We start from the raw sequence: 26,949 nt of genomic DNA, 5'->3' as shown, positions 1-26,949 counted from the left end.
GGAGTTGACAGCATTTGAGAATGAAATCCGCGTCATTGTCATGATGGACTTTGTCATGACAGCCACTGTGTAACAGACTATTGCGATTTTCATGCATACGAATGTCACATAAATAAATTTCATGACTCAACTTAAATGTCCCATGATTTTATGCCATGCTTTAGAGTTATAGGGTCGAAAGATGCAAGCTCAGCCCAAGGTGCGGAATTGGATCTCCGATCTAGAGTTCTCATTGTCCATCGCTTGGTGTGTACAATGGCTCCCTCCGGCCATGATAGACTGACTGACCGGTCTCAACCATGTCACTTGTATATATAAATTCCTTATCCATTATATCAGTGCTTTTGGAGTACACCGGTTTGTTCCCCTTTCACATAGAGAGGCCAACAGCGAATCCGATGTACAATATTGATTAAGGACCTACATAGGGTAAGACACGCACTCGCGGCTCCTTGCAGCAATTGACAAACGACAAAGCGCGCTACTATGCGAAACTATCATATCAAGATATAGGTATCTATTTAATGCCTTTAGTTGTCTAATTAGGGTAGATGATTTTGTGCTATCTTGGGGCGACATTAGGTGGGTGTTGTGAATACTTCACTCAGAGAGGCGTATTGAAAGAAACGCCGAACCCGCTTGCGTAGCTAAACGTGATAATTAAAGTGAATGATAAAAGTTGATTTCCATTTAATCTTGCTTTCCCATGCCTTTCAGCCAGGGCCGTTTCAATCCCAAAGCCTCCATCCCTTGTCGACAGTGGCTTGTCGTCGGCAACCCATTGGTCGAAGCTGTGAGGTTGACCCCTTTCCCGTACAACATTGCCGACCAGTGCGTGGAAACCATCTCTCAGCCAACCAAACTCGAATATTGATCGGAATCAGATTCTTCATCTTCTCCGGGGTTGAAGCAGTCCACACGAGGCGCGAACGGTGGACGCTCCCAGCGGCTCTGGCCGACTTCTCCCTAGAGCTTCACTACCGGACTGCTATTATAGCGGCTTTGTGCCCCTTACGCCGGAGTGTCGTCCGCGGTGCGATTTGAGAGCACCAATTCGCCGTGAGGAACTGACCCCAGAACCCCCGAATTCGTCGGGCGCAGATGAAAACGCAAGGGGAACCTCAGATGTGCGCTCAACCAGACAGCGACCCGGTGTCACCCCATGGTCTGTGGGTTGCATCTAGGGGCAAAACTCATGGCCCTTGACTGTGCCCCAAGCATACCATGGGGCTAAAGAGGTTGTATATATAGTCGAATACGGAGGTTTATGCGTCGCTACCGTCATCCGAGCGTGCAACATCGTCATCCTATGTCTCCGGGTCAGCAATCGCCCATCGGTTAGTGAATCAAACGCCGGCTCACTGCTTCATCATCGGTCTATACCATCGAGTCGGTAATGGCAAGTCAAAGGTTAGACCGTATTACGACTTACGAGTTCCTCGACTTGGCGTTTTGGGTGAGACCGTCCGTTCATCGAGATGTTCTGCTCGAAGCCATCTACGATCCAGTCTGCGTGAAAGACGACCCCTAGAACCGCCCCTGAAGAACGCAGCCAGCAGTAGACGGCGATGTGATGGTTGTTGTCATTGGGCAATAATGAACTAGCCATATGCTCGAGGGCTTCAGATGGCGGCGTACCCTCCGGCGACAGTCAATTTCCTGGTCGGAGTAGAAGTGTGTATATATAGGGAAACGTCCCCATGACGTTGGAGGAAATCTCGAATCTCGTCTCTAGCAACGAGACAACAGATGGGTTCGATTTGCCACGTGCCCTTCGAAAGGGGGTTCTTTGGCATCGCCCATATGTTAGACATGTTGTAGTATATAAATATTAAAAAGAATCTCATTGCGAGTTGATTGGAGGAAAATGGAAATTTATTAAGAGGCTTCAGTATCAGGGTCCGAGTCGTTTGAGAAGAACCAAGCCCAGATAGGTGCTACGAGATCTCGATACTCTTTTGCCAGGTTTTCGGCCGAGGGAGGCTCGATCTCTGTGTCTGTGACATCTTTCTTGGCAGGGACGTTCTCTTGGGTGAGCAGCTCAGGGTTAATCTCGAAGTGGACACCCAGACCAGGAGGAGCGCTGCTGGCTGACATAGAGCCCGAAAGGCTTCCAAGAGAGCAAGCCTCAGATAGAAGCTCCTGCCCTTCATCGTCATCCGTCAAGCTAAAGTAATCGTCGGAATTGTATTCCGGGTCCGGGGAAGGTAGATCATCAAGTGCCGTCTCCAGGAATTCTCCAAAGTTCTTTCGAATTGGAGGCGATCGTCGAGTGTAGTGATTCTTAGCAAACTCCTTCTTATACTCTTCATACTTTGCTCTTGCAACCTCTTCTTGAGCCTCGGTCACCTCCCGACTTTCGTCCTCAGCCTCACCAAGCCCCTCGGTCAAACCCCAAAGCCAAGAGGGGCAAGAGTCGCTATTGACACATCCGCGGAGCGTAGGACGCACATTGCTCTTCTGATAGGGGCACTGGCTGTGGAGCGGCTCCTCCAGAGGAGGAATTTGGCTCAGAGCTGTCCGGGACAGAAGTAGGTGAAAGTTGCAGCTGACCCAATGCGGCTCCAGGAGTTCGCCGCAGTGGCAGCACACATTTACGTGTTTGATACACATGGTGTGAGGGAGAAAGAGGGAGATGTGTCTGGTGCCAAGGTCAAGCAAAAGTGCCGATAAACGGGTCGGCAGGGAGACAGTGGAATGGTCAAGTGAGAACACTTGGTTGCTTCTGGGTAGATTTTACGCATAGTTATATAATAGAGGGATTAAGTGAATGTAATAGTTGTAATATTAGCTTGTGATGTGTTTCACTGACTGGTGTTCAGTGAAGGAAGTGGTTCTGTCCTTGGAGTGAACAAAGGTGCCGAAAGCGCCAAGATGTGTATAGTAACAAAGGCAGATGTTCAACAATAACCCGAATCTCTGATGTTCAGTGTTGTTATTGTTTGAGTAATATGAAAGTAATTGTTCATGGGCGTAGGGGAGAGAAACGTCAAAGAGAGGAGGAGAGGAGAGGGAAAATGCGCCAACGTGCTGTTGGTTTCCCTGAACGCTCTTGACGTTAGGGATTCAAGATCCGAGTGTCGCCGAGACAGCAAGCGCCCCAACCGCCAGCTCCTTTTCTAAATGGCCAAAGACTGTGCAGACCAGTGTCATTAGGTTCTCGATGTCTTCTCGGCGCAGCATTGCGCTCAACCAACATTCTATCCCAATATAGTAGTGGAAACTATTGAAGGGTGTCGAGTGTGCATATGACTTTCGGCGTGGTTGGTCTGCCATCTTAGTCTGTAGCTCGTCGACAACTCAAGCCCCTGCCTGACAGCAGGGCTCTCAACCCGGACTAGGGTCTGTGTCATTGCCCGTCCCTGGAGTGGCAAAGACTGCAAGCGATGAAGGTGAAATGAGGGTGGCATGATATCCATCGTATCTAGTAGTGGTAAAGTGATATATAAGTCGTCAAGAAAGGAAAAGGGGGGTTACGTCTCAGTGCTTCTGATGGGATATAAGGTAACCAGTGTGGGTAACCGGTGACACAATGTCTAATATACTGCTCTATTCTGTCGATAGCAGGCGTATCTTGTTCTGCAGCTCGAGAAGCTCAAAGTGGGTTTATATATCCGAGCCTGGTGCTGTTTGCTTCTGACTCTAGGTGGCTCATGTGCAAGTAGCAGTTTCCATTGCGAGTGACACTCCGATTACTGATTGAGCCAACTTGCCCCAATATCATCGGCTTTGACTTCCATACTCAGACTCTTCAGGGATACTGTTGGAAGAGATAGCAAAGGAAGTATGCAGGGGTCATCTGGCCATGGATTGCCTATGATAGCCTCCTCTTAGGACAGCCTTCTCTTAGTTCAGCCAACACCTCACACTCTGCATTAGATGTAGCTACCATCTGTCGATTTCCAGACATACATTCCAATAGACTACTTTCCTGGAAATGTTTGACACATTTGCTCGCAACCGCATATGAGCATTCCAGATCGCCAGTGATCTCTGATGGCCTGTGATATTTCGACGATAGCAACATCAAACCTGTGATAGTCCTGACTAACTGATCGCCATCAAAGTCACAAATGAGAATCTTATCACGCAGATCCCATGACAACCCAGGCATTCCCAATATGAGGGAATTTCGGCCAGCATTTCAACCTCACCCCCAATCTCACTGAATGGTCAACAGCAACTTCTGAGGCCCTCCCGTCAGTTCTCACTCATGACTCCTTCCGGCTTGTTAACGTGGTCTGACTGATTGGGGCCCCCAAAGTAACATAAACTACTGAAAACACGCCACGTCTGGTAACAGATACCTGTTGCGTGGGGGATCATGTTTTTTCTATGGGTCAGCTTGCTTGAGGTTGTGTAACCATACTCATGTACGTGCTCCGTCCAACCGAGAGGCCGAGACGACAACTCACTACGCAATCACGCAGCAAAAGCCTCAATTATTCATGGGTTGGAGAAAACTACAATAGTATTTCGTGGCAACATCCTCAATCATATTCTTCATTGGAGGCTGAGTTGTCAATAGTAGACCTATCATCTGGCAAAGGTACAATCTTAGTCTCTGACAAGCTACATCCAGCAGAAACATCTGTCAGCTCTTGCAATCGCCCTCAAATCTCTTCTCCAGATCAACAAGCTCCAGGAATCCCTCCAGCTGAGCGTCGAGGGCAGTACCCTCAAGGGGCGAACATGGCTTCCTTGGCTGACCCCCGTACCCATAATATCTCTCCAATGCCGCCTTGACAGCTATGAAGCCTCCCTTGATAGCTGCCCAATCACTGCGAGATACTATCGCCTGTAATCCCACAGCCTCCTTTTGCTTGCCTTCCTTCCACAGCTGCATGAGCTGAACGCATGCCCGGGGGGCGATGTTGGCCGTGCCGCCAATAACCCCGTGTCCCCCAACGGAGAGGGATTGGATCGTAAAGTCGACACTTCCAGCAAATGTCTTGAAATCGGTGTCCTTAGTCCCAGCCACTACCCTAGCCAGCTTTCCTGTATTCCCGCATGTAAGCTTAACACCGACAATGTTGGGATGCTGAGCCAGGGCGAGGATGGTATCAGAGTTGAGATCGAGGCCGGCGCAAGCAGCAGGGAAGTTGTAGATGAGAATAGGGATAGGACTCTGGTCGGCTACTTTGCGAAAGTGCCCCTGGATGTGCTCAGTTGTGAGAAGGTTGTGGTAGTAGGCTGGTGGGAGAACAAGGGCGTGGCTTGCCCCTGAGCTGGCGGCCTCACGGCAGAGCTCTACCGTTTCCCGAGTTGACTGCGCACCACAACCAGCGATGAGAGGTATACCATGCTTCTCTGCCTCGTTCAAGGCACTTCGAGTGGTTTGTGTGATGAGTCGTCGTTCTTCGTGGTCGAGATGGACAGCTTCGCCGTTGGAACCGTGGGTGACGAGACCAGCAACACCTGCTTGTGCGAGTCTAGTTGCGTGGGCTTTTGTAGCTTCGACATCAATGTTGCCGTCAGGGGTGAAGAATGCAACGGTTGGTACATAGATGCCATCGATCAGGGGGCATGTCGTTGTGGTTGCAGTGTGGTTGGCGGTTCCATTCTCTTCTACTGTCGATGACACCGCCATGATGTTGCTGACTGACAAGATTGTAAGAGGAATAGGGGATTCAGGTACGAAGAAGTCCCGGCTACGCGGATTCTCGTGAGTCTACCAGACAAAGCACACAGACAAAGCACATCAAGCTGAGGCCATGCCACTGCCTTATATATCCAAAGCAGACAGAGCCGGATCCCGCCGGACCTACCACCAACTCGGACACACTCGAGCCGAATCAAAGCCGGGAATACCAGCCGAAGATGGCCACCATGTGGTTTGACTCTACCATACGGAACCCCCACGATCTGTAGCATCCTCAACGAGGCCCGTCGACCCCCCACGCGAGGACCGAGTAAACGGCAAGGAGGGGGGTCCCACAAACTCCACAGCGGTTGTCTCATTTCCCCAGCTTCAGCTCCACAAGGCCGCATGGAGCATTGATCAGTCCGGGGATTTAAGGAAGAGGGGGTTGCAGGTGCAGCCGCCGAGGGCGATCATGACGCGTGAGTGGTGGAAATTGGAAACGAGAGTCGGAGAAGTATCCGTAAAACTTGCCTGGTAGTTGAGGTCTGAGCCACGCTGCCCGCTTTGTTGACTGTTAACCAATAGTGACCTGTAGCTTCGACGAGAGTATTATACAACAATTGCCGAACTCATATGATCGTTTCCGTTACCTAAATATTGCCCCGGCATGACGGGTTGATGCTCACGTCAGGATTCAGAGCCGTATGCAGTTGAAGCTGGCATCCCCTCAACTTGGGTCAGAGGGCGCAGACAGCCTGCACCCCGCGCTTGAGGTCTTAGCAGTCTCGTGTCCTTTCTAATGCCGCTTCTCGTATTGGCGGTTGTGTACTCCGACTCCCGAGGATCATGACCCCCACGAAGTGTCTCCATCCATATCTGTACGACATCCGAGATTGTATTGTTTGCATTGAGCTAGAGTCGTTGGCGTGGAATGGTGGCCCGTGGGTTGTCAATTATCCTACCCTCGGGAACAGATGCTGCCTTGGCATTGTGCATGTAGCCTTTATGTACTATCTCGAGAGCATGCTCTTTGTGCAGCCCCGCTCCGGCACCCGACCAGCTCCGGACCCGGCCCCACTCCGTACGGAGCGCCGATCGGGAATATTTAATATCTTAGCGTCTTGCCATAATAGGCAATACCCACAGACGCGCACAGTGCACAGTGCTTCAGCCAAGTACTCCCCCGCTCTCAAGCAACGCGCAGCTATCGTCCAAGCTTCGCGCATCTTTGATGGAAGAGCAAGATTGCCGATAGCCCCAAGACAGAAAACGTCATCCCGTGGGGTCATTACATCGACGCTGCGTCTTGCATTCAACAACCTGCAAATCATGTAAATTGAACCTTGCATCGCAGAGACAATGGCGACCGAAGCTGGATGGTCTTGGTCACCAAGACGTGCCATGGCTCAGCTTCACAATAACAATCTCGTGAGCGACGACAGCCCAGTCTTGACTGAGGCCTCCTCGTCACCCGTCGCATCCGCAGACAAGGAAAACTCTACCGCAAAGGGCGCATCCAAGCCTAAACCCAAGCCCGCCACAACGGCATCCAAGAAGCGCAAGTCGGACGCCGGCGAGGAAGACCTCAAGGAGAAGCTCTTCCCCGACGATGTTGAAGACATTGACGACTATGACCCCCGGCTCGACGTCATCACCGACACGTGCAACGCGGTCCGTCGCAAGATCCGCAACTGGACCGAGTCGGGCGCGCAAAAGGTCGGCGAGTTCCAAAAGACCATCGGCGTCAGTAGCAAAGCCTACCTCTCCTTTATGAACCGCACCGGTACCTGGGACGGCGACAACTGCGACACCTACCTCAAGGGGCATCGCTTCTTCAAGAAGCGCGAGCTCCAGGGTCTTCCTCTCAAGGCCCCCAAGCCCAAGAAGCCCAAGACGGCCGCGTCGGCAAAGGCGGTGTCCGAGATCTTCGACGTGAGTGGTGTTGACGAGCTCGACGGCGAGGAGACGGGCAGCGTGCCCGTGTTTGACACGTGTGAAGAGATACGCAAGAAGATCCGCCACGTCCTGGCCCGCGATGGCATCACCCAAGCAGCCTTTATCCGCGAGATTAATAAGAACCTGCCTGCAGGGCAAAGCGTCTCGGCGGCCAACATGCGATACTTTATGGGTCGCAAAGGTCCTCGCGACGGCAACACCAACATTACCTTCTATGCCGCATACATCTTCTTTGAGAAGAAGCGCATCAAGGCCGGCAAGCCCAAGACGGATTTCCGCGAGGATATGGAGGCTGCGTGGGGACCATTGGGATTTGACAGAGAGCACGGAGCCAATACGCATTACCTTTGCTCGGCCGACACTGTGCTCTCGATCAACAAGTATGGACAGATCAGAAGTTACTGATAGGGATCGGGATATTTCTTGTTTTTTTTTTGTTTGTGCTTCCATGTCAAGGGGGAAAATAAGGACAGGGCGTCATGTGTACAGTGTATTTGGCAATGGTATTGGATCCGATCTTGGTCAGCAGATGACCTACTTCTCCATCTCCTTTTCGTCTGGTATGCGCTCCCGTCTTGTGTCACCGTTTCACCTCCGAGGAAATGACCCCCTGGCGCATGCCACGGCGCCTATCAATGTGCCAATCCACGTCTGTCTGTAGCTGTGCGAAATGCCGCGCAACGAGCCTGCCTGGGGGTCAGAAATAAACGACACCAGAATAGGAGGGGAGTTACCTCACTCCTCATAATTATTATAAATAAATTGATTTAAAATATGATAAGAGAAGTAAGATATATATCATAATTAAAGTAATACTTTAGAGCCTTTTTTATTCTTCTTATTATCATTTTTAGGAGAATCGGCTAACTCGGCCCGTGTGCCTGCAAGCAAAGCTATGTTTGCGGAGGCAAAAACTGACAGGTCTCAGATTGGCCGCCGATCATGGGACGGTGTGAGTTGACGGTAGGCCATATAAAACAAGAGAACGGCCATTCGGGCTCTTGGCGGCGGTACTCGTTATTGTCTCCGATTCACATAATCAGATGTGATTGAAAGGGGGGCTGTGATTGTATCTTTGTGACAACAGGGCAACAAGTATATATATCGGCCACTTGGGACAAGACCCTCCTCGACAACCTCAACCCTCTACCCATTTTCTCTATATATCGACTTTCAAGTATACCAACAATCGACCCCACACCATGTGCAGCGAAGCGGTTGCTCAGTGTCCGGTCTGCTTCAGCAGCGTTACCCTCTTATGGAAGTACTGCATGCCCTACCTCAAGGCCAGCCTCGAAGTCTGCCGGCAGGATGAGGGCTTGACTCCCCCGGCAGCCTGGTTTTCACCACAACATGAACTCAAACGGAGCGCAGTCCAGGGGCTCAACGCGGCAGAATGTCCCAACGCTGCCTGTCCAAGCAAGGTTCCACCGGTGGAGGGTTGAGGGTGAGAAGCAGTTGGGTGGGAGAGACTTGGTATTTGGAGTTTGAGGTGTCACGACTGGACCTCCTCTCGAGGAAATGAACTTTGGGTGGTGGAATTATGGTGTTAATGGAACTTACTCTTCAACTCTTCTCATCTCAAATTTCCAGTGGTTATAAGTTGATTGTGAACGTCACCTGGTACATACGACCACAGCTCGGAGAGAACACGGGATCCCGTCCGCTCTCCCATAGTTAAGCTCCGAAGCGCCGGACTAGTAGTTGGGTCGGTGACGACCAGCGAATCCCTGGTGTTGTATGTTTTTTGCAATTTTGTGAAAAAAAAATTTGCTGGTTGAGATGTCAAAGCATGGTGTTGAAGAATAGCTATGTACGGCTGAGCTCTGATTGGCCAATCCAACTTTTACTCGCATAAATTTTGTGAAACATTTTTCTCCAACTGTGCCAAAAAGGCAGGTTGACCAACAACAACCACAATGACAACAACACATTTCCAACCCGCAAAAAGAAAGACTTGATGAGACTGGGACTCGAACCCAGGAGGATTGCTCCATCAGGAATCTTAGGTTGTTAAGGTGACCTTAACCTGACGCCATAACCAACTCGGCCATCTCACCGGAGGATCTCGGGGGATCCGCTTGATGGTGGGAGGCCGAGCCCAAGCGTTCCATAAGGGCCGGGTTCTCTGTCGGCAGGGAGTTTGGGGCATTTCTTGGTATTCTCGGTTTACGGTTTACTCTGCTGGTCTAGGGGCCCAGGTTATGGTTGTTGACTTGGTTGTGTTGGATGTCAGACTTGAAAAGCTTATTGACTGCGTTCGGACAAGCCGAACTCCGAGAGAAACTACATACGACAGATACATACAAATACAGTTGACTGCCATGACAGATGTGAGTTGAAGGGGCAATGAGGCGAAGCACGACATGATCCAGGTACGATGATCAAGGAAAAAACGAGACACCAGAAGAGCAATGAGGGAAGGCCTCCTCTAAAGCATTGGGACATATTTACATGAATTCTATCAACACAAGATAAAAGGTATCCTAAGAGCAGTTATTCCTTCTACATATTCTATCCACACATCATCAGCCATCTTTAGGGAAGGACAAGGTAATGCCTTTCCCCTAGTGTTTTGTAAAGTCCCAGGCAAGTCAATTTGAAATCCGGATTGTCACAGACGATCGTGCAGGGTAGCACGCTGCGGAAGGATCAAGGCCATGTCTCGTCGCATGCCGATCATTTCAGCCGCGGCACCAACACGAAAAGCAAAACCAACAACACGAGACGAGACAAGTAATGTATCAACATCCATAACGAACTTCAACATGTATTCAATACAATGTCTCTACCCTCTTTAAAACAATCCGTTCCATCTCCGAACCCTTCCATCAATGACATCAACAAGCCCGGCTTCATCGGTCGGCTGTGGCGCTCACTGGAAGCCCCGGAGAAGAAGACCTGCCAACAAACCCCTGACTCGTCCCCTGCGCTGAGGCCTTTTTAGCGTCCCTCGTGCCTGGCCCCAGAGGCTGCGCGAAATAATACCTCGACGTGGTTGGGCCGTCGAGGCTCCCCAATTCCAATCCCGCGCCCCGGGTAGATCGGCGCTTTCTTTTCATGGTAGCCCAGGCATTGTTTTGTTGTCACGACCTCATCTCCCGGCAGCTCCAACTTTTTTCTTCCTTTTCTTTTCCTTCTTCAACCTCCTTTCTCTTTTCTTCTTCGCCCTTGTCTTCCGTCGGCGAATCTGTCTCTGGTCTGGTTCAATCTTGGTTCATCTGTTCAAAACAACACCACAACAATCATGCACGCGTCCAAGATCCTCGCCTCGGTTGGCCTCGTGGCTTCTGCCTCTGCCTCGGTCGTCCGCTACGCCAATGTCAACCAACAGCGCGACGTTGTCATCGAGAAGAGAGCCGACCAGACAGCCGCCTGGGTTTCCGTCGACGATGAGGCTCAACCTGCCACCACTTACACGCCTTCTATGACCGTGGTCGACGGCGTCACTTCCATCGTTGACGGTGCTCCCCATGACCTGACCGCCACCGTCTACACCTCGACTTACTACGGCGAGATCTATACCAGCACCGGCGAGCCTCCCAATCCTACCGCCACTGGCAAGCACGGCGAGGGTGTCTTCACCCGCTGCCACAACAAGGACGGCAGCAATGCTCCCTTCTGCTCTCCCTACGAGAACAGCACCCTGACCACTGGCAAGACCTACTTCAGTAAGTAACTGGCTTCACGTCTGCCCAATCCCAACCACTAATATCATGGTAGTCACCTGGGACCCCGACTATTTCGAGGACAAGAACGCCGACAACACCACCGCTGCCATGATGGTCTTTGCCCGCCTCGACATCTACAACACCACCAGCGAAGAGTACCAGAAGGAGGGCGACGACTTTGACCAGGTCCCTGCCGCCTTTGGTTTCTGGCCCTTCAACGTCAAGGACTCGTACCGCAAGTTCGGCGGCGACCACAACATCTCCATCACCCTCTACAGCCAGCGCAACCACACTGCCGAGAAGAAGAAGGCCTCGACCATTTACCTCAACGTCGCCAGCCCTCAGCTTCCTGCCCACAAGGAACCCAAGGTTCCCCACGGCCAGACTCTCGTCATCGCCCTACCCGTCGTCCTGGGTTCCATTTTCCTCCTGCTGATCGGCGTGTGCCTCTGGAACCGCAAGACCCGCCGCATCGGACTTGGCAACATCATGAGCCGCGGCCGCCACGGATACACTGGCCGTGCTGAGCGCCGCCTGTTTGGCCGCAAGGACAACGGCATCCAGCTCGACACCCGCGACATGCCACCCCCTGGCGAGTACCGTGATGCTCCTGAGAACCGCCGCCGTGACAGCGACGGCCTCGGCAGCCTGGCTGGAAGCCCTGTCGATCCTTCGTTCGCCCAGCAGGGTACCACTGGTGGCCACAATGCCTTCCGTGATGAGATGAGGAGACAGGACCAGGAGAGGCGCCACTAAGAAAGAGAAGGAACTCAAGTGTATATGGGGTGTCATGAGCCAACCTGTCCGTGACAGTTGACTCATTTGACGTGTAAAATCTACATCAATGGATGCATTTGGATGACGGCGAGCGGGAGTAATGATAAATGACGTATGATGAGACTTAATATGAACGCCTTGTCCATCAACCCATTACTATGCATAGCCTTCCCCTGGCTGCCTTGGCAGCACCGTGAAGACGAAACAAAAAAGAGAGCCGATCCCGTGAATCATGGCAAATGCCATGATAGTATCACATACGCCGGGTCTCATGGGTATTCCGAATCCCTCCCAAAACAAAACCCCAGCCGTCCCCAGCAGATTGTATCATAGCCTGCCAACAAAACCAACTCCGTAAGACCAAGAAAACAGATGAACCCATGCGCCTCTCTATTCCTTGACCCGTTTGATATCACCATTATCCCGTTCTTCACCTTCATAACGCCGCTTCACTGGTTCAGATGGTGTTGGCACCAGTACTGGCGCTGGTACCGGTACCGGCGTTGTAACTGGTGCTGGTGTTGTTTGTTGTGACATGAGCTCGTAACCGGCGCAGAGATCTAACTGCGTCTCACCCTCTTGCAAGGGTCTCAGTAGCTCAGCCGGAATTGCCGTGGCGAGTTGACACTTGATTTCGCATGGTTGATATGTATCGGTAGTCCATGCATCGTCGGCATAGTTCTTGGCCTCGGCAATGGTATATCCCGTGCTGAAACCCTCATGGTATGCATCTGGCAGAATCACTATGGTCTCACCAGGTCGCTGGTCAACGATGCGAAAGGGGATGCCCAGTTTTTCGAGCTTCTGAGGGAAAAAGAATTCAGCCCGGTGGCGCATAAACTGCGAGCATTTGCCTTTTCGGCCGAGAGCTTCCTCGGCCACGTCGACTGCCGTGGACGGAACCACGATCCAGATTTTGCGGCCCTTGTAGAGGTGGTTCAAGGAGACGAGTCGGAAGTCCTCGGCATGAATCTGGAAGCTCGCTCCGAAATGCGGACCTGATTCGTACACATAAGGCGTGTGAATTCCAGGGATAATGGCTCTTGTGTTCTCCAGTTTGTCTCCTTTGAGAGGATGTATGGGGCTCTTTTCTGGAACACCTGCTTGCCTTCGTTGCTCGGTGGTCCATGCAGGAACATCGACCCGATAACGAACATTGCGGATCTGCTTGTGATCATTCTTGCGGAACATCTTTCTCAGCTGGTCAATAGCGTCCAGAGCACTGGAAGTGCATTCTGGACCCGTCACATCAGAAGAAAAGGTACCCTCAGAAGGAACAGTGTCGACTCTCCAAAAGCTGTTCTTCTTGATCTGGGTGGGCCGGTAGGCGTTTGCTGCAACTTTTTGGGAATTCTTTTCTGGAAGCTCCTCATGCAGCTCCTGCGGGAGGATCACTTTGAAACAGCCATCTTCATCGGCCCCGAGATGTCTGGCAGAGGCAAGAATGGCTGGAAAGTCATTCCATTGGTCGATGGTTGGCTTGAGCCGCAGCACACTGTGGCCTTGAGGTCCGTCATAATCGTGGTCGATTGGACAATCAATGGGCGCTGGTTCGCTAAGCGTCGAGCTCGCATCCCAACTATCTGCTGGCAGCCGAGGGTTTAGAGAGGCAGATGGAATTTCGCGAGGCGCAGGAGGATCATTTGAGGCGATTTCTGGTAGCCGAGGCTCTTGAACCGCGGGCGCGATGTCCTGCTGGACAGATTGTGCCGGTTCGATGACGTCTGGGAGCAAACTGGCGGGGATTGAACCCTGCTCACTCGGGAGCCAGGGACCGTAAAGAGGCTCGGGTGGAAGCTGATGAGACACGATAGGCTCGTGAGAATGATAAGGAGGATTCGCCGCCTCATGCGACGGTGGTTGGACCTCCATTGAAGCCGGGGGAGGGCCCGTTGCGCAGTTGCGACAGGTCAGCGGTGAGGTTTTGCGGATGGTGAAGTTTGAGAGAGGGCGGGAAGGTGAGGGATGATGGAGGGCAGTCGCCACCTAAGACACAGGACACAGGCCAGAACTGCAAAGTTAAAATGGCAAGGGATGCAGTATGCGCATCCTCGACTGCAGAGAGCGCCGCAGACGACGACGACGGCCGGGCGACGATAGAGGCGATCCTCAAGGGCGCAAAGGGCAAGCAACTTTTTTTGTGCGCAACTCCAACCCTTGAGCAGGAGAGAAAATGAGGCTAGAGAAAGAGTCCCCGTGAGAAGTGAAAAAAAGACACTAACGAGAGTCTAGCGGGGAGTGTAGGAGTGCAGGTACTGTACTCGGGCTCTACCTAAGTTGGGAGCGCCTTCCGCCACACACACCCGACCCGATGCATGTCCCTGCTGCCCACACTGACACTCACTGACTGACAATGGGACAGAGCCGCAGCAGGCGCAGTCAGCCTGTGGAAGGAGCACCAGGCGACGAGAGCAATTGGGTGGAAGCGGGGAGGGAGAAGACCTCTTTCCTCAGTGGAAGCTCCTGCGTGTACGTACTGTGTTCTAGCGGAAGGCCACCTGCAAGGGCCCCTGACTAGCGCGGGGCAACACGGAAGAAAAAAAGGAAGAGAGTGTGTGACCAAGAGGAGGGAGATGGGAAACAAACGTGAGAGGAGGCGACCAGAATGTGAGTACCAGGGAGAAGAAATGTCCTGGAAAATGTATTAGTGAACTGAAGCCCATCTCCCATAAGTTCCAACCCCTTAATGGACTTAACCGGTGACGCCGTCTACGGTCAGAGTTTTTCCAGTCAAATGGTAAACGCCGCCGGCTGCGATCGCGGCCTCGAGAGGCGGACAAAATCAAGGCGGCAGTGGAGAGACACCCGTGGCTAAAAATGGCCACGGTCAGAAGAGATCGGCGCCAAGACCCTGTCTGTTCCCCATCTTATACCCGCGCTACCACCTTGACAAGGATCTTTGAACGTTGTTTATCAATCGGGATGCATCTTCTTTGACGGCAGATTGCCTTGTAAGCCACGATTCTTTGCGGCTGTTACGTGAGATATGACGAGAACCGGCCAACTGCTTTTATTCTGCACCCTCTAGCTCATTTCTTTGTCTAGAGCGGAAACGCACATGTTATTCCACGCATTGTGTAATGACAGCATCTGCCGCAAGGCTGTCGGCGCTTTGCAGATTTGCAATGCTTGACACGAAATATTAGTAGGTACTTGGCAAGATGTAAATTCCCGTCCTAAAATGCGTATCCTCTACTCGCATTCCAACTAGTTATCTGAAGACATGATGGCAACCTGGGAGTTGTCTCGTCCTTTCCGCGCATCCGTAATCTCATACCAAGATCCCTCTGCCTTGTTCCCCGAATCAGCACATGCGATTCCCTCATGATGTGATGAAATGATTCCCCTGCCAAAAAAGTCCCCAAACGAAATTGAAGGCTTTCGATGCCTTCTCAACCCGGTGTCCGAATAGCCGTCAAGTAGATCCTCCAGTGGTCTCCCTTTTCGTGCATGGGTGTGCCAACCTAAATACAGAGAGTGGGAATAAGAGCCGGCGAGAACAGCTTCAAGACTTTCTCGAGATTCAGTCTGAAGCATCATTTTGCTCCTGCTCTCTGGGCTGTTTGCGTGGGACCAGCGCGGCCTGGCTGGCTTGGGCCCGTTTGGCCGTTTTTGCCTTGCGCTCGAGGATAAGAAAATGCTCGTTTTCCATGACCGCGTCGAGTGCCTTGATCGGCTGCAGTTCTCGGAAGCTCTTCATGTATTTTCTGACCTTTGAACCATATGGGTACTCACAGAAAGCCCAGTCACTCTTGTCAAACTCGACGAGGAGCTTAAAGAATCTGTCGACGAGTCGGTACGCTTCCAGATCTTTCTCCAACATCTCCTCGGCCAAACCATCATCCCAGGCCTCCTCTCTGTATTCACCAGAGCTGGAAATACCAAGCAGACGACAAGCCCGCTGTGCGAACTCAATGACAGTGTGATTGTTGTCTGTAAATTCCCAGTCATCATAGCCATGTTTATCAGGGAAGGCATTCTTTAGCAAATCCATGTAAGTGAGGTCATCGATGGCCTCCTTATGGGCCGCTGCGCATATCTTCCAAGCGCGGATATCCAGCTGGCCGTCGCGCTCATCCTTGCTGTCGAGCAACTGAAGTTTGTTGAGAGCATTACACCAGTCGACAGACTTGGGACCGGCCGGAGACTCCAGGTAGTTGATGACATTAATCAGTCTCTTCCGAGCGTCAGAATAGGGCATGAGCATTGGGGATCGAGCAGGATCAATGACTTGGAGAAGACCGTCGTCTCCAATCCTGAGCCGCTTTCTGGGACCAACGACGATAGCACCAGATGCAACAAGACCGTTGACATGCTTCTGCATGTCTTCGCGGCTGGTAAACTTCCGCTTCTCGGTGGTGCTCATCTTCTCGATTGTGCGCTGCGCGAGATGGACCCTGAAGTTGTTGACTGGTCGGGGTGTTCAGGAACACCGTGAAGTTGGGTGGCTGTGGAGTGGGATGACTTGAGAGTTAGTGGTTTAGCACCGCCATGTGTCGAAAGTGTGTACTTACTGGATAGACACTCTGGATAGGAGACGGTAAAAATATCGTCGAGGTGAGAAATGGGTGCTCTGGTCAGGAGTTGGGGATATCTGGAAGGCAGAGGAAGTAAATCTGCGCTGAGGTTGGTCCAGCCTCGTGTTGGGGGAGAGGAAAGCCTGGCTTTGGTGGGAGAAAAGAAAAGAGAGGAAGAGAGATAGATGAGAAGGTTGAATTTAAAAATGAGAGAGAGAAAGGAGTGAAGAGAGGAGAACTGGGTGGAAGGAGTGAATCCAGAGGCAGTGATTCATTGATATCTAGCCAGGGGTGAACGCTGGACACTAGTGTTAGGTGAAGCTGACTGACGGTGACTTCACTGTGCACTACAAAATGTATCATTTAATTCTTCCTAATTGAATTCCTTTGTCGGTCAAATTGTAGATTGATAGAGGACATGGGGTTTTGAAAGGGGTTATGGTATGTTGTGCTAGCAAGCCGACAAGGACATAGCCCCCTGGAGCCTGGTATAGGTAATAAATATATTGATTTACAGTTTAACTTTCCTTATCAAGGTAAACTAGTCTAATGAATGGCTATGATTAAAGTGACTGAGGGCATCGGACAAAGACAATATTGGGTTAGGTCTATGGCTGTCGCAATCGACGAGTTGTAATAACCTTCCGCTCCAGGATCACAAAAACGTCGTGTTCCATCCATTTCTTGAGCGTCTTGATCACATCAAGGTCGAGAAAGCGACGGAGGTGTCGCTCAGGCTCGGTCGACGATCCTAGGAAGCCTCGTTGTTGGCCGTCACGGAGCGCTACCCAGGCGTCATTGATGCATCGGTATGCTGTAATGTTCCTTTCTAGAACTATCTCTGCCAGATAATCATCCCATGCATCCTCGTCTAGATCATTAGGGGTGGAGATGCCGACTAGACGGCATGCGTGCTCTGGGAAATAGCGAACCACTTCATGCATCTGCCTCAGTCGATCGGCGTCTAATTTCTTGGCCTCGAGAAGCTCGAGAAGATTCTCTAGGCAATCGAGCCGTTGAATTGTGAATCTATGGGCCTCATCGGCTATATGACACGCCATAATGTCGGAATCACCTTCGCGGGAAACACCCTGATTCCTCAGCTTGCAAAGGGCCCTTCGGGCTCTGATCCAGTCGACAGACTGGGGGGCGACGGGCGATTCGAGGAACTGAATGATGTTATCTAATCTCTGCTGCTCTGGATTTTGATTGACCTTTCTCTTTGGCTCGACGCCAATTACAATGGGAAGGCCGTCTTCGTCAAGCGTGAGCTGGTGACCCTGACTGACCGTCAAAGCACCAGAGCGGACGAGCTCATCTAAACGAGAGCTGAGGGGATTTTGAGAATAAATGTCAGAATCAATGGGACCCGTCGGGGGGTTTGACGACGACATGTTGTAATTGAGTCGCCGAGTGTTTGTTTGGCTGAAAGACGGTATGGTCGACGGATATGCTAAGAAAGAAGGGGGCAGCTGACTCCCCAACGTGAGTCTCGACGGAAGAGAAATTGACGTACTGGGAAGTCAAATCAACGGCGTCTTGAGTGTCTTTTTTGTTTTAAAGCCCCTGACTTCTAGAGGAGCAGAGTGTTTAAGTATGGCGCAGCTGGGGAGTCTGTTCTGGGGCAGAGACTCTGTGTAGATATGTTCTCGTCATGTTAACAAAACAGAGATATGTGTTCTTACTTCTTTACTTGTAATTTCAGCACATTTTTTTAGAAAACGCATTTTGTTTAGAGCCCAAAACTATTCGTGTACCTGCCGGCCCTGACGCTCAAATCATGACACCCATGCCTACCCATCAGCCCGCCGTCGCCGTGGTCGCCGCCGTGGTTGTCGCCGCCGTTGTAGTCGTCGCCGCCGTAGTCATCATAATCATCATAGTCGTTGTAGTTATCGTAGTCGTCGTAGTCGGCGTGGCCGTCGTAGTCGGCGTGGTCGCCATGGTCGCCCTGGTGGTCCCCAGACGCCGCCATTGACCTTGAAATTTGACCCCAAAAACAGCCCAGTGAGTAATGTCCTTTCCCTTCCAACCACCCATGGCCTGCGTCGTCACCACAATATGAACCTCAACCCGCCGCCGTCATATCCTTTCGTGGTTGGTCAAAAGCTTAGTTTTCGGTGCCGCCTTCAGTCTCGTCTTCAGTCTCATCCTCAACTTTGTCCTCGACCTCAACTTCAGGTGAGGCTTCTCGGTTGCCATGGGAAATTGCTTCGACTCTCTCTTTCAGAGACTGAAACACTTCATGGTCCATGTCATTTTCAGGGTCCTTGGACGCAAACACTGCCGCCAATGTGTCCCAACACTGTGCGCCGAGCTCTGCAAGGCGATGTTGGTGAGATGGGTTGGCCCTGACACGGTCATAGAGTTCGCACATGAAATTGACGAGAAGAAAAATACCATGGTGGTCTCTTTCCAATTTGATCATCAAGTCCATGCCTTCATCTTCGTCGTGATCGCGTCCAGTCGGCTCACCAAGCAGTCGGATGACAAGATGAGGTAACCAGACACTGCTTTTGACTTCCGCAACGATCTCAGGGTTTCCCCTCATATCTTGACCCTCGCTCACCAGTGCCCTCCAATCATCCTCGACGTCAGCTTGGGTACCCCGGATCTTCTTCCAGATTTGCTGGTGAGTGAATCTGGCGCGCGCTGCTTCGTCGTTTCTGAGGTGGTTAAGCTCCGAAAATAGGATTGCCCACTCAGCCGATCGGTCAAAAAGATTGCTGGAGATGTGGTCAAGGATTCGAGTGATTCTCTGCTTCGAAATGGCGGGATATGGCACGTCCACCAGCTTGGGAATCCCTTCGAGGTCGAAACAAATGCGGGTGCCAGCGGGGAGCTGGACCTTCCCAGACTTGACCAAATCATCGAAATGGCTTTCGAGCTGGTTGCGTAGCTCTTTGCCAATCAAAGTCGGGTGCTTCGAGTCGCTCATTGTCGATGGTGTCTTTGAAAGTTGAAGTGAGAAGAGGGGGGTGAGGTTGGAGTTGAGGGAGTGAGGTAAAGGAGTGGAGGTGGTGAAGTGGATGAAAGGTGAAGAGGAAAGGAGGAAAGGAAAGAAGAGAAATTGAAGATCGAGATGATATACATAGGCGAATCTAAACGACTGTGATTCATCCCCTCGTTGGAGTGACTATGATTCACTTCCTGTCCCCGTTTGGGTAGTGTCTGGCAAGAAAGGGGTTTTCACATATGAGTACGCAACTAGAAGTTAGAGGGGGAGATTTTGCTAAACTCGGGCCCTAATATGCTAGATGCTAGCAAAACATACTTAATTAAGGAGTTCCTAATAATGAGGTGCACTGGAGTTTATCTCACGTTTAAAATATGCCTGGCTGCAGTGGAAAGGGGCAGTATCGCGTTGGATGGATATCGAATTGTAATATATTCAATAAACACTTTCTCGATTAACACACATCCCCTCTATATTCGAGCAAAAGAACGCCTTTCCATGGATAAAATCAACTCAACCCAATCACGCAGACTTTTTCGACTTCTTGACCTTTTTCCTCTTATCGCCAAATGCCTCCTCGTACACCTCGCTCGCCGTCTGCCCGACCTTGCGCTTCTGCTTGGCCGCCTTCACGCTGACCACGGGGTTTGATTTGCCCTGCTTGGTCGCGCTCAGAACCTGCTTTTCCGCCTCTTCCCACGCCGGAGCGTCGCCGTCGATCTCGTATCTATGAATTGTTAGTTATCAACGTTCCTTTGTTAACTGGTAAGGAGAACTCACTGGTCAAGGGGCAAAGAGTCAATGAGCTCTCTTTGCTTCTTCTTGAGCTCCCTCAATGCCTCGTCACCACCCTCCTCCAGCTCATCGTCGAGCGTGGTAGCCAAGGGAACGAATCGGTCATCCACAATCTCGTCATCGTGAGCTCCGCTGGCATTCTCACGAGTCACACCCAGGCGCTCGGCCTTGGGGAGCTCTGCATCGACGGCTTCAGAGACAAGAGTTGCGAAGTGTCCCGTCACCTTGCGCAGGATCTTGATGAACATGGCAAGGAGTTGAGACGAAGGCAGGGAGAGCTCTTGAGACACAACATCGACATCCTTGTGCTGCAGGCCGATAGCGAGCAGAATGCACTGCTGGACACCCGTCAACTTGATGTCGGACTTGAGGCGGCCAGTGAAGTAGAGGTTGGCGATGGTCGGGATCAGATCCAGCACAACATGATAATCGAGCATGTTGTTGGCGTACGACTCAAGTCGCTTCAGATCGAAAGGACTCAAGAGCCTGTCGAGCTCCACCTTGGTCAAAGGCTGGATCTCGGTCGAGTCCAGCTTAGCACCAGCATTGGCAGACTCGTCAATGCTGAGAGCACTGATGGCAGGGAACGTACCGAACTGGTACGAGAGCAGAGACAGGAATCGCTTGTGGAAATCCCGAGAGAAGGCTCCGAGCCAGCTGCGGTCATCACTGTTCTCAAGTGGTCGCAACATAACGCAAGTGTGCTCTCCAGTAAGATCGTTGGCGGTCTGGCGGAGGTACACGGGAGAGAAAGATGCCCGCTTCCAGAACTTGTGTAGAGGAGGTGTCAAGCCGTAACTGACACCGATGTAGTCAAGTCTCTCAGGCTTCTTCTCCGAAAGCTTGGAGAACAGAGGAGGCATCTTGTTAATATCCCTTACTTTGATGTCGTCGTCAAGGAGAGATGCATTGGCCAGATCCGCATCAGCAACTCGAGTCATGGCATCGTCCATGACCTGGTCCTCGTCCTCAGACAGGTTGGCGAACCGGCCTTCATAATAATCGGTGAGGAGCTCCAGTGCCTTGGTGCCGTATCCCATAGAGACATACTCGGGGTTCGTGGCAATACGAACAACTCGAGCACCAGACAGGGAAGCAAAGTCCTCATCTTGGAACTGCTGGCTGACCAACCAGGGGATAAGGTCACCGTTTGGCCGTTGCCCTCGGCTCAGACTGTTGAGAACACTCTGTCTGCTAATCTTTCCTTCAAGAGACACTTGGATTACGCAGAGAGGCTCTGGCAATCTTGTGCTCTCTTCGGAGACGGGGGGAACAAGAACAAACAACTCATGGGCGGGTGCATCACTCATGAGCTGTAGGTCATCTGGCGAGTTCTTGTAATGACTGGCAACGTACAGAGCAACCATCTGCTGCAGGAACTTCTCGGACACGGGATGGAAAGAAAACAGGGTATCTCGGTTGACGTTCAGAAGCTGACATTGTGTAGGATCCGGGCAGCCGTTGATGTTGGACTTAGCCTTGGGCAAGGTAGCATCGAGGCAAAGCAGGGTGTTGAGCCACTTCTCGACGGCATCTCCTTGGGCGTATCGGATAGGCTCAGAAAGGGTGATTTCTCGCAACTTTCGGCCAGCCTGGAACTCCTCCTTTGAGGCCCTGCCAGTTGAGCGATCCGCAAGCTCCGTACCCTCGCCAGTCGAAGAAGCGGAGCGTGACTGTTCTCTGAGCTGCTTGATCAGCTTCAGAGACAGAGATCGACCAGTTCCTTCGTAACCATTGATGGTGGAGGCCATAAACACAAGGTAAGGACCCATCAGCTTCCGCACAAGCGGCAGGGGGATAGCAGCAGCCTCATCGATCACCACAAGCTCAGCCTGTCCTAGCACGTGGGCGTCCTGAGGTCGGATGTACTGGATCGTCTGTCGGTGTTGTCGGTGGATGTTGACTCGAACAATGGCCTTGTTGAAATCGGGGTTGGTGCTCTGGATAATGGAGTAGTCGGCGTGGTCAGCGTATCCCAAAGCGTCGAAACCCTTGAAAACAAACTCGAAGAGGGTCTTCAAGTTCTCGGGTGAGGGAGAGGTAATAAAGATGTTGCTGTATCCGTAAGCGACAGCGGCCGCGACAGCAACACCGAGAGCAGCAGACTTTCCGCGACCTCGAGCCGCAGTCAGGGCAACAGTGCTTCGCAGCGTCTTCTCGGCGATCGCATCTGTGAAAGTGATGAGGGCCTTGGCCTGGTCGAGGGTCCTGGCAAGGGAGATGAGAGATCCCACAGGCTGTCGGTCCTCATTCTGCTCCTTTACGGCCTGCAGCTCGACCTGCGACTCGGACTTGGGCTGGTCCAGGTCAGCAGGAGGAAGAGCCTTCACGCCCTTGCCTCCCGAGATGGGAAGCACGTTCATCTCATCGTCGATGACCAGACACGAGTTGCAACCACCCAGCGAAAGGATGAAGCGCTCGTTGAATCGCGCAACCACATCGTCGTGTGCCTCTGTCCTGTACCGCGAGTGGACGTCCATGGACAGGTTGTAGAGCTGCTTCAAGCTGTTCATTCCCTTAAGCAGCAGAATAACCATACCACCACCCTCGACAGTCTCGATCGTTCGCGCAAGGGTGTTGGGTGTGATGGCCTCAAAATCTTGCAGAATGCACATGCCAAAGGTCTGACCCAGGATCTTGTCCGTCTCCTTGTAGTAGGTATATCGGATGTTGTGCAGCGACACAAACAGCTCGAAGGGGTCCTCCTGGTTCGCCTCGCGGATGCCTCGCTTGATCTCCTTCTTGATCTTTGTCTCGCGCTTCTTCCGGTGACTGTCATCTTCGCGTTAGTTCGTCGCATTGGGTTGAGGGACCATGGGAGCATACCTGGTAAAGCCTAGGAGCTTGTGCTTGTACGCCCAAAGGACCGAATTGTTCTGATTCGGCGTAGCCTGCGATGCCTGGGCCATGATATAGTGCAGGTTCACGATAATGTCCTTGGACTTGTCTCCGACCACCACGAAGAAGCTTCTCTTCTTCTCTTGCACTCCATTTTTGATGAGCGCCTGGATGCGCGAGTCTCTATATTCTCACTGTTAGCATATATGATTAGCAGGCTCAACAGAACTTCAACTTACACAACTTTGCGCGCCATGGTTGCAGATTTTCCACAGGCCAATCGCTTTGAAAATACGCTGGCGCATATGCGATCTCGTCTAGAGGTGGGACTGGGTCAAAAATCCAAAATTTTGGCGGTCGGGAGCTTTCTGCCGGGCGGTGAACACGGTGAGAATCTCAAAGTGGGGGTCTCACCGACGGGGCGACTTGGTTGAGTGCTCACCTGTAGCTCACCTCGGTGGACTATTGAATTTCAACCACATTCGCAACGCCGATGATTGGCTTTGGCCGTAGTTTTGTATTTGACTTTGAAATCGAATCTAAGAGTTGTGCTATTCAAAATTTCCCCCTTGTATACTCCTAGGAGATCATAAAAACCATGGTTCTTGATCGCACTGACTTGATCAAATCAGTCAAGGACTTCTGGAAATATCACGAGGATCAAATTTGAACAGAAGAAAGAGAGTGAATTTTACAGCTAGTTATACAGTATCGTCTTGTCTGGGAGACTGCAGTCACCATGTGGAAACGGCTCAGCTCATTTGCAATGATGATTGTTACCTGCGCGAGTCTATAGTAAGATGAAAAGCCTCACAGCGCACTGCCACAGTTCCACAAAGACAATTCATCACCTTCCATGCCCAGACACCACGAATGAATAACCCCTTCGAATGCTCATGTGTGTGCGTGAGAGAAAAGGAAATGGCAGTCGAGCAAGGGGTGGGGGAGCATAAAAACACAGTCCTCTAAGTTCGGTCCAACTTGCGGCGCAGGACTCGCGTCCGCTTCATGAGCTTCTTGTACTTCTTCTTCTTCATCTTCAGTTTTCGTTGCCGCTTGACACTGATGGCGTGCATGTCGCGGCGGCCCTGGGCCTCGTCAAACTTGAGCTGGCGGAGGGCGAGTCGCTCGAGGAAGCTCCGGGGTTGGGCGTCTTGCATAATTCGGGGGCTGTGGGCCATGATACGGATCTGGCCATCGGGGTCGGTTGACTCCTCAATGGTGAAGAGAGCCTTGTAGACGCGGTGCTGGGGAACCTCCTCGGCGGCCTCAGCCTCGGCGACGGCACCGTCCGTCTCGGCAGCGGACTGCGGTTGGGGCAGTGGCGGCGGTCGGAAGGGAAGGAACTCGCCCGACATGGTGTCGATCTGGAGGTACATGCTCGACTCGCTGCCATCGGCATTCTTGATATCAACCTTGTGCATGGAATCCTGTCCCTCCTGTCCGATGGTCATCTGGGCCATGGGACCTTCCAGCTGGTCGATAGTGTCGGAAAGAGTCGACATGGTGTCGGACATCTTGTTGTTCCTGGTTCGGGAAGTGAAAATAGAAGCAAAGTGCTCATCAGTCACAGCTCGGGGCATCGTTTGTGTGACAGAGATGGGCCTATGTAGCGAGAAGAAACTTGATAGACCGAGAGCTGGACAATAGTCAGCAAATGCCATACGAAAATCCGCCATTGAGACACCTGACGACCTACCTTCTTGCGACATGTGGTGCGTGTTAGGGACGCTGGGCAACTTCTTGACAGAAGCCGCTCGCTCAGAGGCATCCTTGCTGCTCTTGCGTTTCCGCTTCTCGGTACCAGACTTGGGGCTCGCGGTCGAGGCAGGGACCGACTGACCGGCCGAGATTTCGCTGGAGCCGTTATCGGATCTCGAGGGCTTGGAGGAGGAGCATCGTCGCTGCTGGTTGCGAACAAAGACGGGGATGGCCTTAGGAGCCGAGGAGGCGAGGGCACTGATGACGCCGGTCTGAGGGGCGGAGGAGATGGCGGAGGAGGCGACACGCCGCACCGAGGAGGGCAACATGGCTGTTACCGCGGCGCAGGCAGTCCGCAGAGGTCGTCGATGGAGGAGAGAGGGTGTTTTGGAGGTCGTGACGACTTCCTGATGGTGTCGGTTGTATCTTCAAAACCCGGATTTGGCCGCTCGGAAAAGGCTGCGCTCGTTGTGATGGGTGAGTGGACGTGAGTGGATGGGGAGTGGCGCTAAACTGTTTGTGGCCTAAGGCAGCAAGCGATAACGGGACTGGTAACTGAGGTCTCCCAACCGCTGCACCTTGATTGATCACGGGGCTTCTCCGCAGCTGAACTGAAGCAAGGCAATAAAGTGACTCAAAAAGGCGGGAGAGGAGCTAATGGCCGTTGAGTTGGCCTCTGTGATCCTATTTTGGTCACTTTGGCATGATTCCATGAGTGCATTAATGTTATTGTTGCCGCAATGGCTTAGCACATCATGAGGAGAGATATCGTCGTTGCGCCATGAGGCTTAGCGGCTCATCCCGCACTCGTAAGATAAGTCGGACGAGACATGGTAGATCCAACTAGTGGACTTTGAATTGTTTGCTTACTGTAAAATGATGAATTTGGTCTATCAGAAACATGGTCTGAGTCTTCAAGATGCGATGCTCGCTCTTCCTTTCTTTCCTTTCCCTTCCTATCCTTTCCTGGTGGCCTTTTATCCCGAAATCAACCGAAACAGATGCGATCTTGTGAGAACCTGACGCGAACATAACACTTCTATGTCTATGTTTCAAAGTAAACAGCAAAGATGCTTTCGAATAATCCGATATGGCGATTACCGGTTGTTGATCCAGCTCAGGTAGGAGTTCCAACCGATCGACACGATGTTGGCAAAGAAGACTCGGTGCTGGAGGGGGATGAAGGAGAAGTTGATGACCTGGACGAAAGGCCAGAGCATCCAGTTAGCCTTGAGCGCAGGCCACCAGGTGGTCTCGATTCGCTTCTTGGGGTCGTTTCCTTCCATGGTGGCCATGCTGCCAAGGAAGACGCCGATCATGACGGGTGCAAAGGCGAGTTGATCGCAAGCCACCCGGGCGAGAGTTTCAACCTTTCTGTTGCGCGCGTTGACGTTGCGAGCGAGGAAACCAAACCAGGTTGTCGCAACGGGGCCAAAGACGACTGTCAAGAGTTAATTAGTGATTCGAACTGAGTGGACTACTTGGAGATACTCACAGCCACCGTACAGGGCCATGCGACCTGTTCGAACCAAGTCATGCTTCTCCACGCCCTTCTTCTCAACGAGCTGCTGAGCCGTGATATCACCAGTAGCAAAGAGCACCGCCGTGGTGACGCTCTGGGTGAGCAGAGGGCGAGCAGCCAGCCGGGCGTTGTACCTGAGCGATCCAGGGTTAGCACGGACGTTGTGACAGATGGGACGTGCCTGAGTGAAGCATTCTAGAAGACGTACCAACGAATGAAAGAAGCCATTGCGACGGTGGATTTGACTTTTCTGGGCGAATCGAGGAACGAAGAATGGATATGCTTTGGATCTTGGCCAAAGTTTAAAATTCACTCAAAATCCTTTCGCTTTGGCTTTGGGAGAGAAAAAGAGACCAGCAGGTTGCGCCTCGAAGATTCCCCAACTCCGAGCCTTTTGGTTGATGTACGCCACAACGTTGGGCGAGAGACGCGTCTATGCGACGATTGGCGAGAGGAAGTGAGGCTGCTGCAGGAAGGTAGTCAGGCGGGAAATACCCCAACTTCGCGGAGGAAAGGAAACAACGGTAGGTATCAAGAGAAGAAATTGGAGAAGAGGATGGCGTTTCTTTTTTTTTTTGTCGAGGTTGATAACGCGGTACCGTTGTTTTGCGGTGGGAGAAAAAAAAAAGTAC

General features: G+C 51.9%; 10 protein-coding genes across 10 annotated transcripts; 2 read left to right on the top strand and 8 right to left on the bottom strand.

The window, feature by feature from the left end:
* Positions 1-1,878: 1,878 nt before the first annotated feature.
* Positions 1,879-2,613, bottom strand: NECHADRAFT_75208 (uncharacterized protein; the record flags this gene model as incomplete). Its single annotated transcript, XM_003053709.1, has 1 exon — positions 1,879-2,613. The coding sequence occupies one exon, from the start codon at positions 2,611-2,613 to the stop codon at positions 1,879-1,881; it is 735 nt and encodes a 244-aa protein (XP_003053755.1).
* A 1,981-nt stretch (positions 2,614-4,594) lies between these two features.
* Positions 4,595-5,590, bottom strand: NECHADRAFT_75207 (uncharacterized protein; the record flags this gene model as incomplete). Its single annotated transcript, XM_003053708.1, has 1 exon — positions 4,595-5,590. The coding sequence occupies one exon, from the start codon at positions 5,588-5,590 to the stop codon at positions 4,595-4,597; it is 996 nt and encodes a 331-aa protein (XP_003053754.1).
* Positions 5,591-6,941: 1,351 nt separating this feature from the next.
* Positions 6,942-8,107, top strand: NECHADRAFT_98916 (uncharacterized protein). The gene has a single exon (XM_003054414.1). It carries the CDS (start codon positions 6,944-6,946, stop codon positions 7,943-7,945), a length of 1,002 nt encoding a protein of 333 aa, XP_003054460.1. The 5' UTR covers positions 6,942-6,943; the 3' UTR covers positions 7,946-8,107.
* A 2,680-nt stretch (positions 8,108-10,787) lies between these two features.
* Positions 10,788-11,967, top strand: NECHADRAFT_98915 (uncharacterized protein; the record flags this gene model as incomplete). The annotated part of the gene is made up of 2 exons (XM_003054413.1): positions 10,788-11,211; positions 11,264-11,967. The coding sequence occupies 2 exons, from the start codon at positions 10,788-10,790 to the stop codon at positions 11,965-11,967; spliced, it is 1,128 nt and encodes a 375-aa protein (XP_003054459.1).
* Positions 11,968-12,378: 411 nt separating this feature from the next.
* Positions 12,379-14,161, bottom strand: NECHADRAFT_98914 (uncharacterized protein; the record flags this gene model as incomplete). The annotated part of the gene is made up of 1 exon (XM_003053707.1): positions 12,379-14,161. Exon 1 carries the CDS (start codon positions 13,858-13,860, stop codon positions 12,379-12,381), a length of 1,482 nt encoding a protein of 493 aa, XP_003053753.1. The 5' UTR covers positions 13,861-14,161.
* Positions 14,162-15,511: 1,350 nt separating this feature from the next.
* NECHADRAFT_75203 (uncharacterized protein) lies at positions 15,512-16,354 on the bottom strand (the record flags this gene model as incomplete). The annotated part of the gene is made up of 1 exon (XM_003053706.1): positions 15,512-16,354. The coding sequence occupies one exon, from the start codon at positions 16,352-16,354 to the stop codon at positions 15,512-15,514; it is 843 nt and encodes a 280-aa protein (XP_003053752.1).
* A 1,741-nt stretch (positions 16,355-18,095) lies between these two features.
* On the bottom strand, positions 18,096-19,443 carry NECHADRAFT_75202 (uncharacterized protein; the record flags this gene model as incomplete). The annotated part of the gene is made up of 4 exons (XM_003053705.1): positions 18,096-18,138; positions 18,191-18,197; positions 18,303-18,456; positions 19,075-19,443. The coding sequence occupies 4 exons, from the start codon at positions 19,441-19,443 to the stop codon at positions 18,096-18,098; spliced, it is 573 nt and encodes a 190-aa protein (XP_003053751.1).
* Positions 19,444-19,983: 540 nt separating this feature from the next.
* On the bottom strand, positions 19,984-23,350 carry NECHADRAFT_75201 (uncharacterized protein; the record flags this gene model as incomplete). Its single annotated transcript, XM_003053704.1, has 4 exons — positions 19,984-20,188; positions 20,242-23,028; positions 23,083-23,277; positions 23,334-23,350. The coding sequence occupies 4 exons, from the start codon at positions 23,348-23,350 to the stop codon at positions 19,984-19,986; spliced, it is 3,204 nt and encodes a 1,067-aa protein (XP_003053750.1).
* Positions 23,351-23,784: 434 nt separating this feature from the next.
* On the bottom strand, positions 23,785-25,202 carry NECHADRAFT_102386 (uncharacterized protein). The gene is made up of 2 exons (XM_003053703.1): positions 24,794-25,202; positions 23,785-24,733 (listed from the first exon to the last, which is right to left on the bottom strand). The coding sequence occupies exons 1-2, from the start codon at positions 25,122-25,124 to the stop codon at positions 24,060-24,062; spliced, it is 1,005 nt and encodes a 334-aa protein (XP_003053749.1). The 5' UTR covers positions 25,125-25,202; the 3' UTR covers positions 23,785-24,059.
* Positions 25,203-25,659: 457 nt separating this feature from the next.
* NECHADRAFT_73409 (uncharacterized protein) lies at positions 25,660-26,612 on the bottom strand. The gene is made up of 3 exons (XM_003053702.1): positions 26,526-26,612; positions 26,291-26,451; positions 25,660-26,236 (listed from the first exon to the last, which is right to left on the bottom strand). Exons 1-3 carry the CDS (start codon positions 26,543-26,545, stop codon positions 25,893-25,895), a joined length of 525 nt encoding a protein of 174 aa, XP_003053748.1. The 5' UTR covers positions 26,546-26,612; the 3' UTR covers positions 25,660-25,892.
* Positions 26,613-26,949: the final 337 nt, after the last annotated feature.

The sequence above is a fragment of the Fusarium vanettenii genome (genome assembly GCF_000151355.1).
Source record: "Fusarium vanettenii 77-13-4 chromosome 1 genomic scaffold NECHAsca_1_chr1_3_0, whole genome shotgun sequence".
NCBI lineage: Eukaryota > Fungi > Ascomycota > Sordariomycetes > Hypocreales > Nectriaceae > Fusarium > Fusarium vanettenii.
The sequence above is the reverse complement of the archived record's forward strand: the minus strand, read 5'-3'. Positions and strand labels throughout refer to the sequence as shown.